Raw genomic sequence first — 13984 nt, forward strand, 5'->3', positions numbered from 1 at the left:
ATTCTTCATATTACTACTATATAGATTCTGTGAAACTCTCAAAAATATTCTAAAATGAACACATACTTTAGCATTCTTCTAATTTACAAAAATAAAATCATTCCATCAAAACAAACAAATTTTATCAGTTTGGCATGACATTCTCAGTGGCTCTGTGCTGATTCCTACTTTCTTTTTCTAAGTATTCTGCTATTCTTTTCTAACTGTCCTACCCATTCCTCTAAATGACTATAGGTGAGAAGTGTATGCTGGGTTTCAATGCTAAATTTTTTAAAAGCAATTAACCACTAAAAAGTAGCTGATTCTTATAAGTGGCATTTTTATAATAATATCTAAACTATATCACTTAAAATAATCTCAAGCACTAGTAGTCAATCTTCAGAAAGGCTGGGTGTAGTAGCTGAAGCCTATTTGGGAGGCTGAGGCAGGAGGACTGCTTGAGCCCAGGAGTTTGAGACCAGCCAGGGCCACATAGGGAGACTTCGTCTCTACAAAACTAAAAAATTAGCTGGGTGTGGTGGCACGTGCCTGTGGTTGCAGCTGCTCAGGAGGCTGAGGGAGGATCACCTGAGCCCCATAGGTGAGGGCTATACTGAACCAAGATCTTGAAGCCCTTGCCCAGCCTCCAGTGCCACTGTACTCCAGGCTGGGCAAGAAAGCAAGAACCAAGAACCTGCCTCAAAGGAAAAAAAAATTCAGATACCTTAGGTCATCTTATAAAATGTAATATTATCTTTTTAAAAGGTCATTTTTAAGCCAGGTGCAGTGGTGCATGCATGTAATCCTAGGAACTCAGGAGGCTGAGGTGGGAGGATTATTTGACCTTGAACTTGAGTTCAAGTCACCCTGCGCAACAAAGAGAGGCTCCATCTCAAAAATAAGTAAATAAAAAGTCATTTTTACTAAGATCATGACCACCACACTTTAAAACTCCATATTCAAGAAGCAAATAGGATTTTATAAACATATCACTACTTATTACCAGGTATAAAGAATAAAGCACAAATATCGTCAGTTTAAGTATAACATTGTAGAATAAACTTCTAGCAAAAGCACTAGTCAATCTTCAGAAAGGCTGGGTGCAGTGGCTAAAGCCTATAAACCTAGTACTTACATGTGTCTGTTTAATATACATATAAAACAACTAACAAAAACCCACAAATATTCAAAAACCAATCCATTCTTCTTCTTTAGGGTACATATAATAAAAAGAAGAAAATTTATCCCATTGTACATTTTTACTCATTTCAAACTGAGTGGACAAATACCACTTTTAAGAATCACTTAGACTCACCTAGGATACTGAAAATAGTATTGTTACTCACAAACCTATTAAATACACATGAATGAAATACTGCTTACAGTTACACTGTTAACATTCTGAAACTTAACATAACGAAGTGGAACAATGCCATCTTCTTTAATATCATCCTCTGTCAGTTCCAGAGCTTGAGTTGGTTCACTTCTTTCTGCCTCTTCAAAATCCATAGATCGGGGTAGGTTGATAAAAATTTTTACATATTTAGGACCCTGACCTATAAAATAGAATAAAATGAAATGTTTAAAAACCTCAAACATACTATACTCCCTTTACCACTACACTCATACTAGACACAAAGACACACACAAATCAATATACATATACTTCAAAGAAATCTATTATTAGAACTTGTATAAAAGTCTGAGTATCTAGCCAATCCTTTATTTTCCAATACATATTTACTGGTACCTTCTTGGCCAAGCTAACACAATGATAAATGTTAGGAATATAAAACAAACACACACACACCACACACACATGGCAAATCCCTGCCCCCAAATACAAAAGACATGCTATGATAAAATACCACAGGAGAGGAGGTTCAAGGAAGGTGACAATGGATTCTGACTATATATGCAGGTTAACAAAAAGCTTCATAAACGAAATAGCACTTGAGCTAGATCTTATAGTTGCCAATAGTTGGTACATTCAGTTATTTAGGAGGAAAGTGTTATCAGTGACAACACTTACCCAAAAAAAAAAAAAAAAAATCAATAATAAAAATTGCCAAATTTCATTAGGGATTACATTAGGATGTGCTAAGTGGTAAAGCCCCATATATAGAATGTCTTAATCCCTTTAATTTCAAGGTACAATTTTTTTTTTTTTTTGGAGATGGAGTCTTGCTCCTGCTGCCTAGGCTTGAGTACAATGGTGTGATGTTGGTTCACTGCAACCTCTGCCTCCTAGGTTCAAGCGATTCTCCTGCCCTAGCCTCCAGAGTAGCTGGGATTATAGGCATGCACCATCACGCTCCCCTAATTTTTTGTATTTTTAGAAGAGACAGGGTTTTACCATGTTGGTCAGGCTGGTCTGAAACTCCTGACCTCCAGTGATTGGCCCACCTCGGCCTCCCAAAGTGCTGGGATTACAGGAATAAGCCACCACACCCAGCCTCAAAGCACAATTTAAGACCCATATTTTGTGGCTGATGAAGGAAAAGTAACACTCATTTCGACAGCATTTGCTTATACAAATACTTTGTAATTTCAGAGTGAAAGTAAAATTATTAACATAAACATTTAGCGTAACAAATAAGAAAATGCTATCTTCTAAATAGGGCCTTGGCTATTTCTTCCAATCAATTAATACAAAACAAAACAAAACAAAACAAAAAACACCCAAAAACAAAACAAAACAAAAAACAGAACCCTAGTCTCCATTCCCCTATTCCCCCTCAGAAAAAGCTTAACAGAAACAGAAAAAATGGGGGGAGTAAATTCCTTATTTTAGAAGAAGAGAAATTCTAAGTCTGTATAATCATATTTACATTCATCGACACAAAAAAGATGATACTATCAATAGAGCACAAACAGGAATATCTGGAGCCTCAGTTTTCTCACTTAAAATAAAAGAGGTTTGAAATAAATTTTTCCCAGTTTTGATTCCAAAATATGGCTGCTCAGAACCTACAGTTTTAGAAGTTGGAAAAAAGGATTCAGCACTTTTCAGATTAAAAGGAAACAAATTTTAAAATAAAAAAGCATAAAAATACGTTTCCTTTCTTTCATACTTTCCGTACCTAATAATCTCACATTATTTACCCACTGATTTATATTTTGCTTTGTTCCAAAACAACCTGGGCACAGTGCTCATGCTTGCAATCTTAGCACTTTGGAAGGCCAAGGCGAGTAGACCACTTGAAGTCAGGTGTTCGAGACCAGCCTGGCCAACAGATGGTAAAATCCTATACTAAATGTACAAAAATTAGCCAAGTGTGGCAGTGCATGTCTGTAGTCCCAGCTACTCGGGAGGCTGAGGTGGGAGAATCACTTGAACCCAGGAGGCAGAGATTACAGCGAGCTAAGATTGCACCACTATACTACAGCCTAGGTGACAAAGCAAGACTCCGTCTCAAAACAACAACAACAACAACTACAAACTACCTCTACTTTTATTTAATAAAAAGTTTTCATTTTATGCTAACAGTTCTACAAAGCAGGAAGTTAGTTTAAAGAAAAACTATGCTTTACTCACCATTATCTGGTCCTTGAAATTTCATGGAATAAAGCTTAACAGGTTGATTGAATGCCACAGTAATAAGCAGCTGTGGAGAAAAGAGTTTCATTTTAAAAGGGCTCTTGAACACACTGAATACACAAACTACTTAAGTAGAATTAAAATAACAGGCCAAAAAAAAAAAAACTAATTCATCGAACAAAACCAATGTAATATGAAAAATCAGCAAGTTGAAAGTCACTTGATTAGATAACATTTGAGAAGCACCACCATCAATTATTTATATAAGGAAATACAAAAAATTAATCAAGTAAATACTAAACTATGCATAGAAATCTAAGGTCTTGTGAGCTATAAACTGGCAAGCAACCTACTTTCTAACAAATCAAACAAAAATCGCAAATTAAAATAAAATGTAAACTACACATTTTAGCATACAGCTCTAGCATGGTTTGACAAGTGTCTATCCACATTACTTGACAATTTAGAGGCAATACATAGGTTATGCAGAGACTAGCCCTGAAATGGACCCTGTTCCCAAACTCAAGAGAATAGGGCTCTTACAGCTCTGAAGTAACCCCCAAACTTCCAGCCTACATTTACTTGACTGACTGAATCTGGAAGACGACATAAGGGAGCAGGAATTCAAAACACTATCAGAAGGCTTATCTCTCAGATACTCTTCTGGATCATTTGCTCAATCTTCTTTCCAGCCAAAAGTGTGTTTGGTATAAATATCTATGCTTCTACCCTGGAAACAAGATTTCCTGGGCAGGAAAATTTCACGAAGCCTGATCCAGTCCTGCTGATAAGCATTATCACATTATTTTTAGGGCATCATTTATAAGGAACACAATGTGAATGATACTCTCAAAGCTGTAAAATAAGGTGCCTCTGGGGTAAAAGCATAGAAAGATAGGGTTTGGATTTCCGATTTCAGAATCATATTGTGGTTTATCTGCCTAAGAAAATTACAAGGCTATTTCCTTTAGTTACACCAATATTTTTTATACTTGACCCATAATAGTGTATTTAACAATAAGCATGGCATATTTAGGAAACTCAACTGTAGGTGAAGAGCAGAAGAGACTAGAAAGATAAAAACAGATCAAGCCAGCCTCTTCCTAAAGCCAGTGAAGAGCCATTTTACTCTTGTAAGGAAGAAAAGGATGCAGATTTATACTTTAGAAAAATAACTTTTGTTACCATATAGAAGATGAACCTGAATGGAACAAACCAGACACAATGGAAGAGAAAGTAAATTGAGAAAAATAACAGCTACAACAAATATTTAAAAGCTTTCTCAAGGTGGTAACACCCCACTTACTCTGTGATAAGGGTAAGGCAGGGAAACAGAGAATACAACAGAGGTTTATACCTAGGAGAAAGGAGTTAATCACACAGGAAGTACAACATCCCATTAGTCTCATTTTCTCAGATACAAATTCATCTGGGTGGGAAGAAAGTATGGAAGACAGGTCAAATATGAACAAAAGGACCGAACAGTGGTAACAGCTCAGTTCTGCAGTGGGTCCCATCCAAGAGTTCAGCGATTTTCCTTAATGCACCTGGCAGCCCATATACAAGAACAGGGAAAGGAGGTGGGTCCATGTGGTCAAAAGACAAAAGTCAAAGAAACTAAAAGCTATAGAAATGAAAGGAAGAAGGAATCATCTGGGAAGGAGACATAAACCACAGGACGGGAACAAGATAAAGAAACAAGAGCAGGCATAAATACTGATAAACTCCACAAGCCTTAACTTCAGCCCGCAAGTACCTGTTCATCACAGTCAGATTCCAAGAAGGTCGTGTCTTTTCGTAAACAGTTGTCAAATCCATGCTCATCACTTTCATTAAGACATTCACAACCAGCTTTGTTAATAAAAGGCATTAAATCCATCTGAAAAAAAATTAAACCAAGATTTTAATAAAAAATCCGAATCGTAGGCAATTTTAAGAAAACTCTTTTAAAACAGTTCATAAAACAATTTTAGGATAGTCCTTTCATTTGCATTTCTGAGATCTACCATCGATTATTAAAGCCAAATCTAGGCTTAGCCTACTTGTTAAGGTATCGGAAATTATGTCCTTAACACTAAGATTATAAAATGTTGACTTACACTTTAAAAAATAAGTGTTTTACAGAAGAAAGTATGCAAATTAAAGTATCTGTAAGATCCAAAGAAAGCCTGTTTCCCTCTTCTAGTGGCCAGACTCTTTTTTACCTTTGAAGATGTCCAATTTAAGGAGTAACAAATAAGGAGACTTAAAAAGTTTTTAACAATAAAAATTTCAAACAAACAAAAATGTAATAATACAGTGAATCCCATGTATCCACCACCTCCAGCTACAATAATCAGCAACTCATGGCCACTCTTGCCTCATCTTTAACCCCCAACTTCATCCTAACTCTCCTCCTGATTAGTTTGAAAAATGTTAAACATCTTTTCATTTCATTCATGAATATTTCTGTGTGAATTTCTAAGCAATAAAAACTTCAAAAAAACAACATTCTCAATAGCATTATCACAATCAATAATACTTAACATCAAATCAGTGGTCAAATTTCCTTAAGTGTCTATAAATATTTTACAGTTGAATTGTTAGACTCAGAATAAAGATCCCAAAAAAGTATATGCCAATAATAGAGATAAAAAGTAAAAGGCTTGGCATGGTGGCTCATGCCTCTAATACCAGCACTTTGGGAGGCTGAGGTGGATGGATAGCTTGTACCTAGGAGTCTGAGACCAGCCTGGGCAACATGGTGAGACTTTGTCTTGAAAAAAAAGTAAACAAAAAAATTAGCTGGCTGCAGTGGTGTGTGCCTTTAGTCCCAGCTACCTGGGAGTCTGAACTGGGAGGATGGCTTAAGATCAGGAAATCAAGGCAGGAGTGAGCGGAAATTATGCCACTGTACTCCAGCCTGGGCAACAGAGTGAGACTCTGTCTCAAAAAAAAAAAAAGTATAAACATTGTATTTGGAGGCAGGACGCGGTGGCTCATGCCTGTAATCCTAGCACTTTGGGAGGCTGAGATGGGCAGATCGCCTGAGTTCAGGAGTTTGAGACCAGCCCGGCCAACATGGTAAAACCCTGTCTCTACTAAAAATACAGAATTAGCTGGGTGTGGTGGCAGGTGCCTATAATTCCAGCCATTCGGGAGGCTGAGGCAGGAGAATCGCTTGAACTCAGGATGCAGAGGTTGCAGTGAGCCAAGATCACACCACTGCACTCCAGTCTGGGCAACAAAGCGAGACTCTATTTCAAAAACAAACAAACAAAACTTAAAAAATATAAAAAATAGCTTTCCCTGCCAATAGTGCTCATGCAAACACAGTGAATGTTCCTAAAACTTGCTGGACTTTCTGTAAGAAGTGTGGCGAGCACCAATCCCACAAAAGTGACACAATACAAGAAGGGCAAGGATTCTCTGAAAGCCCAGGGAAAGCAGTTTTATGACAGGAAGCAGAGTGGCTATGGTGGGTAGACTAAGCCAATTTTCCAGAAAAAGGCTAAAACTACAAAGAAGATTGTGTTAAGGCTTGAGTGCATTGAGCCCAACTGCAGATCTAAGAGAATGCTGGTTATTAAAAGATGCAAGCATTTTGAACTGGGAGTAGTTAAGAAGAGAAAGGGCCACATGGTCCAGTTCTAAGTGTCATATTTTCTTTTATTATAAAAACAAAATCTTCAGTTTATGTTCACTTCATTTGTTTGCAGTTCATCTTTTGGTAGGGAATAAGTTAAAGCCATCAATAAAATTCCACTTGTGGAGATATTTTAAAAAATAAATAAAAAATAAAGCCACACTATACATAATCTACTCTTAGCAAATATGGAGGAGTAAAGATAGATGGTTTTAAATTTTTCCCAACTTCAACTAACTTTTTTGGAAAGTTAAAGTCATTATTCACAGGTAATTATAATTAACAATGACTTGTGTATTTCAAAATAGCTAGAAGATTTGGAATAACACATTGCATGTAAGTATCAAAATATCACATGTACCCCATAAATATGCACAACTATTGTTTTAATTTTTAAGTCAGTGTGTTCACAAAGTGTTCTGAATTAGAATTATGAGTCTTCACCTTTTGAGCATCACAACTACATCTTTCACAATATCTTAACCCCCTAAAATATACATATATTTCTCTTTTTAAATTAAAGTGAATTAAAATTATTCAATCTTAAGATTTTTTTTAAAACCTTCTAATATCCTCATACTCTGGCCTCAGGTAAATAGTTTCAAAACAATAGGATGTATAAAATCAACAACTTATATAGCCTCTGAGTGTTACAACAATCACCAAAACTGATTCCAAGAAACTCCCAGTTTTACAAAACTTAATGCATTTTTGCAATGCTTTTATTTTTTTAAGAACATCAACATTTATTTAACATGATAAAAAAGAAATGAGATATGAACAATTGCATCTAAACAATAGTAAACACCCTTTAATACATGACATGTGCTCACTGTATAATATATACACAATGAACATAATGACATTTATATGCAAACTAAGTACTGGATTTGAAAACCTGCTTATTGCTGTATACATGTATTCCAATGAAGTATAAGCCCAGTACTTCAAAATACCTACACTTCTAATTTTTTTTTTTTTTTAATTTAAAGACGGGGTTTCACCATGTTGGTCAGGCTGGTCTTGAACTCCTGACCTCAGGTGATCTGCCTGCCTTGGCCTCCAAAGTGCTTGGATTACAGGCATCAAGCAATGCTTTTATTTATTTAAAGACAGAGTCTCACTCTGTCGCCCAGGCTGAGTGTAGTGGCATGATCTTGGCATGCTGCAACCTTTGCCTCCCAGGTTCAACCGATTCTCTTGCCTCAGCCTCCTGAGTAGCTAGGACTACAGGCGCCAGCCATCACACCCAGCTAATTTTTGTATTTTCGTAGAGATGGGGTTTCACCATGTTAGCCAGACTGGTCTCAAACTCCTGACCTCAGCTGATCCACCTGCCTTGGCTTCCCAAAATTCTGGGTTTACAAGAATGAGCCACCACACCTGGCCTGCAATGCTTATATTTAAATCTACTTAGGAGAAAGGTTTTCATCCAGTGACTCTTATTTCCAGTAAGTTTCAACTTGTATTCTAAGAACAGTAATAGTCTTGGGAACAGAGTACCAGTTTTAAATACGGAATAACCCTATAAGACCTAAATAGTTCAAAACTTTAATGTCTTGATTGACACCTGATGGGAAAAAAAGAAATTTTTAAAAAACAGTTTTTCATATTTTATCCATAACATTTACACAAAAACTAAATTTTTATTTCTTAAAATTTTGTTTTTTCATGCCTATTTCCTATCTGAGGCCAAAACACTCATACCATAGCTGATGTGTAAAGAAGTATGCCTATAACTAAGCAACAAGACTATTGTGCTCATAAGACTTTTTAATGCAAACACCTTTAGTAACAAAGGGAAAAAATAAAAAGATATAAACACAAAGGTTTACAAATTAAATTATTTCTGAAACTGTCCAAAAGATGTTACAACCATGATATACACAATATATTGTTACTTTCTAATTGGACATTACAACTTCAAATTACAGGCCTAAATAACAGTAATTGTACTTCCCTAAGTTAAGGCTGGTATCAGTTACCTATGCTTCCTAACACCCTCCCAATCTCCTACTGCATACACATACACAGAATCTCTCATATTTATTGGACTATAGCTTCTCTTCATTTGGCATGAATTTAGACATACAGAGTGGACTTGTAGCTCCATGACACAAATCTGCTTTAATATGCCTGATAGGTACCTTGTTTAGGATATTAGCTTTAACTTGAGGTAACTTTTTTAAAAAGTCATTCTTTGATCTACCAGTGCAGTAAGTTCATAACCAGAGAAATTAAGAACTACATTATTATGCAGGATTTACCTATATGTATAAACAAATCTAATACTATGGAGTGCTACTTCTGAATTTTACTTCTTTCTTGAGTAACGCTCAAATTAAAAATGTTGCATTATAACTACTCATACTCTTAAGTTTTCAAACACCATCCTTCAGATTAAGTCATTATGTTGCTATTTAGAATATTTACTCTTAAAACTAGAATAATACATATGATACTAAAGTTACATTTAATTCTAAAACAAAATCAGTAACTAGACTTTTTTTTTTTTAAGAAAGGGGAGAAGGAAAGAAAGAAAAAAATGAGTGGAGAGGAAGAAAGTGGAAAAAAAGAGGGAAAGAGAACGGGAATGTTGCTTTATTCTAAAAATAGGTATTGAAAACCTCTTTTATGCCAATAATTGTGCTTAATAATGGCCAATCAATATTTCATTTAAACCTATGAGTAGGTGTGATGTGGTATTGACAAGAATGTATGTTTTGTGTATTTAAAGTGGAGAGCTCTATAAAAGTTTATTAAGTTTACTTGTTCTCTATAAATGTTTAAGTTTATTAAGTTTCTGAGTTCAAGTCCTGGATATCCTTATTAATTTCCTGTCTTGTTGATCTATCTAATATTGATGTTGAAGTCTCCACTATTATTGTGTGGGAGTCTAGGGAGTCTAAGTCTCTTTATAGGTCTTATGTATCTGGGTGTTAGGATCGTTTGCTCTTATTGTTGCATTAATCCTTTTACCACTATATCTTTGTTGCTTTAAAATCTATTTTATCAGATGCAAGAATTGCAACTCCTGCTTTTTATTTATTTATTTTTGCTCTCCATTTGGTTGGTAAATGTTTCTCCATCCCTTTGTTTTGAGTCTTTGTGTATCCTTGCATGTGAAATGGGTCTGGATGTAGCACACCGTTGGGTTTTGGCTGTTTTGATTGGGGGATTTAGTCTATTTAAATTAGGATTACTGCCATTTGATGTTAACTGGCTGTTTTGTCCATTTGTTGATGTAAATTCTTCATTATATTTATGCTCTTTACTTTTTGGTATATTTTTAGAAAGGCTAATACTGGTTGTTCCTTTCTATGTGTAATGCTTCTTTTAGAAGCTCTTGTAAAGCAGGCCTGGTGGTAATAAAATCGTTGAGTACCTGCTTGTTCATAAAAGATTTTATTTTTCCTTCTTGTGAAGCTTAGTTTGGCTGGATATGAAATTCTGGGCTGAAAGTTCTGGTCTTTAAGGATGCTGAATATTGGCCCCCACTCTCTTCTCGCTTGTAGGGTTTCTGCTGAGAGATCTGCTGTAAGTCTGATAGGCTTCCCTTTGTGGGTAACCTGACCTTTCTCTCTGGCTGCCCTTAGTATTTTCTCCTTCCTTTCAACCATGGTGAATCTAACGATTATGTGCCTTGGGGTTGCTCTTCTTGAGGAATATCTTTGTAGTGTTTGCTGTATTACCTGGAGTTGAATATTGTCCTGCCTTGCTAGGTTGGGAAAGTTTTCCTGAATAATATCCTGAAGAATATTTTCCAGCTTGGATTCATTCATTCTCTTTGTCCACATTCAGGTACACCTATCAAACACAGATTAGGTCTTTTCACATAGTCCCATATTTCTTGGAGACTTTGCTCATTCCTTTTAATCCTTTTTTCTCTAATCTTGTCTTCTCATTTTATTTCATTAAGTTGGTCTTCGACCTCTGATATCCTTTCTTCTGCTTGATCAATTTGGCTATTCAAACTTGTGCATATTTCACTAAGTTCTCATGTTGTGTTTTTCAACTCTGTTAATTCATTTACATTCCTCTCTATATTGTCTATTCTTGTTAGCATTTCATCAAACCTTTTTTCAAAGTTTTTAGTTTCTTTACATTGAGTTAGAACAAGTTCTTTTAACTCCCAGAAGTTTCTTATCATCCATCCTCTGAAGCCTACTTCTTTTAATGAAACATAGTTCTTCTCCATCAGGCCTTGTTCTATTGTTGAAGAGGAACTGCAATCCCTTGTAGAGGGAGAGGCGTTCTGATTTTGGGTATTCTCAGCCTCTTTAGGCTGGTTTCTTCCCTTCGTTATAAATTTATCCATCTGTCATCTTTACAATTACCGCCCCTCTAATTAGGTTTCTGAGTGGACGTCCAATTTATTGATTCCCAGCACCGGAATCTGAGCAACCCGCTGCGCCGGCCAAAACAGCGGTGTTAAGACTGATGGTGCTCTTCTGCCTGGGAATCTCTGGTCTGGCTTCCTTCTTGAGTCCATAATAGGCGACTCTGCCTTCCCGGAGTTCCAAACCTCGGTCAGAAGGGGAACCAGTCCCGTTTACTCTGCACCAAGAGCTGCCACACCAAGGCGCCAGCAAAACCGCTGCACTGGCCATAAGAGTCGCGCTGGCGACCCACGGGGCTCCTTTATTGGGAATCTTCTGGTCCGTGAGTGACAAAAATTCGTCTGAAAGTGTGGCGTCCTCTCGTTTTCTGCTCTTTCACTGGGAGCTACAATCCCGAGTTGTTAGCAATCAGCCATCTTGGATCTCTTCTCGACTTCCTTGCTTCCTGCTTCGCCTCCATGCCTCAAGCTATGGGGCACAGCCCCCAATACGTTAGCACCACCTGAGGATCTGGAAACCGCCTCCACGATGGAAGAGGACCAGGAACTGGAGAGGAAAGCCATAGAAGAACTGCTTAAGGAGGCAAAACGTGGAAAAACGGGAGCTGAAACAATGGGACCCATGGGTTGGATGAAGTGTTCTCTTGCTGGTACCAATAAAAGATTTCTAATTAACACAATTAAAAACACATTGCCCTCTCATAAAGAGCAAGACCATGAACAAAAAGAGGGCAGTATGGAACCAGCGAAGAGCCGGGCCCAGAAAGAAGAAAATCCAAAGAAACACAGATGCCACCCTTACAAGCACAGCTTCCACGCCCGAGGTTCTGTCAGTTACTCCCCACCATGGAAGCGGAACAGCCAAGACAAGTACGAAAGGCAGCCCAGCTGGCAGTGAGGCCAGAGCCAGGGCCAGCCAGTCCTGTGGGCTCCGTGCTCCTTCGGGTGCGGTGTGCAGAGAAGGCATTAGCTGGCAGGGCAAACATCTGAGAGTGACTTTTACAGTAGATCCTTTGTTCCTAAAGAGGCTGCTGGCCACCGGCAAAAAACGACCTAGCAACTCTTCCAGGAAACAAGGACAAAGGAGGATGTCTTGGCAAGTTTAAGCTACTTCTGCAGTGTAGTAGACATGTATTATTGTTAGTCTATCTTGTTTGGAAGTGCGTTTCAAAATGTGTAGAATTTAAAGTTTTCAGAGATTGTTAAAACTAGTTCCTATTTTTTGGTCATTTCTCAAAAAAAAAAAAAACACTTATAAATCATATATGTTACTTTTTGGGAGTATCAAATTTAAAATTTAGAAATCATCAGTCCAGTGACCATATTTATGAAAAGCCTTAGCCCTCCAAGGTCTGGGAATTTATCAAGAAACTCTTTGATAGCTCTGCATTTGTTTCCCTTTAGGTGAACAATGTAGGACATCCACAAAGTGGCTTTGAATTTCATGCTCCACTTCAGTTACCAGAGGTTAAGAAAATGGGTTCTGTTATTTTCTGTGCATTCTCAAACTCATTTATTAGAACAATTTTTCTATATTTAATTTTTTAATATATAGGTTTTAAGGGGTGCTTTAAAAATATCCCTCACAAGTTAAAAAAATTAAGTTATTTCAGTGCTAGACCTTACCAGCTAAAGACTTACGATACCACTATTAGTACAGTTGCTCCAGAAATCTTCATTTTAAATAGAGGTGTTTACAGCATCTTCTCCCCCACCCCCCGTACTGGTTTTCAGTACCTGTTTTAACATATAATTACAAAGCTTTCAAACCTGTATTCCTTCTTTACACTGAGGAAACTGTCACCAAGCACCCTCCTCCCCAGTCCAAAAAAGGAAGAAGATGAAGATTCTGTCTGCCTGTTCCCCCTCCCCAGTTTTCCAAAGTGTCTGAGCATATGTCTGGCTGTCCCCAGATCATCACCATGCCACATCCCTGCTCCCCACTTCCTGGCAGCCAAGGAAAGCCCTTTCTACATACTAGAAAGAAATACATCCAAAAAGTTAGCTTTGGGGTATTAGAAACTAGAATAGACTTTTTTCTTTTTAAACAGAGTGCCAGAAAAGAAAGCATACATTTAAAAAGATAAAACTATAGGAAATGAGTGGCAGCAAAGGGAGTTCAATATATAATGTCATAATTAAAACTTGTAAGTCATTTTACACAATTGTCAAAAAGTGAAAAAAAACTTCCAATATACATCTTCACTTTTTGCAAAAAAAAAAAAAAAATATATATATATATAAAGCAAGTGTTCGTAAATGGCTATTAAAACAGCTCAGAAAGCAGATAAAAAAATAAGGGGCAAAGAAAATCAGGAGAAATTTAGGAAAAACAGTTTATGATAGGGGCTTAACACACACAAAGACATACACATACAGACAAAACTTAATAGCTAATAAATTTAATTTGAAACCTCTTATTTAAAAGTATTGTAAACCAGCAAGAGATAGAACATAAAAAGTTATATTTCATTTTAACCAAATAATGACATGTATAAGA

General features: G+C 36.8%; 1 protein-coding gene and 1 pseudogene across 5 annotated transcripts in view; one reads left to right on the top strand and one right to left on the bottom strand.

The window, feature by feature from the left end:
• The window catches only part of TXNL1 (thioredoxin like 1), a 42131-nt gene that overhangs the window by 13661 nt on the left and 14486 nt on the right, over positions 1 to 13984 (bottom strand). For all 5 annotated transcript variants that reach the window (XM_002757271.5, XM_008979872.4, XM_017963502.4 and 2 more), the window contains exons 4-6: positions 5277 to 5399; positions 3518 to 3587; positions 1363 to 1535 (exon numbers count right to left, since the gene is read on the bottom strand). In XM_002757271.5, coding sequence (XP_002757317.1) covers positions 1363 to 1535; positions 3518 to 3587; positions 5277 to 5399 — 366 coding nt within the window. The remainder of the gene's footprint in view (positions 1 to 1362; positions 1536 to 3517; positions 3588 to 5276; positions 5400 to 13984) is intronic.
• On the top strand, positions 11998 to 12485 carry LOC118146906 (protein POLR1D pseudogene; annotated as a pseudogene).

This window comes from Callithrix jacchus, chromosome 13 (genome assembly GCF_049354715.1).
Source record: "Callithrix jacchus isolate 240 chromosome 13, calJac240_pri, whole genome shotgun sequence".
NCBI classification, from domain to species: Eukaryota; Metazoa; Chordata; class Mammalia; order Primates; family Cebidae; genus Callithrix; species Callithrix jacchus.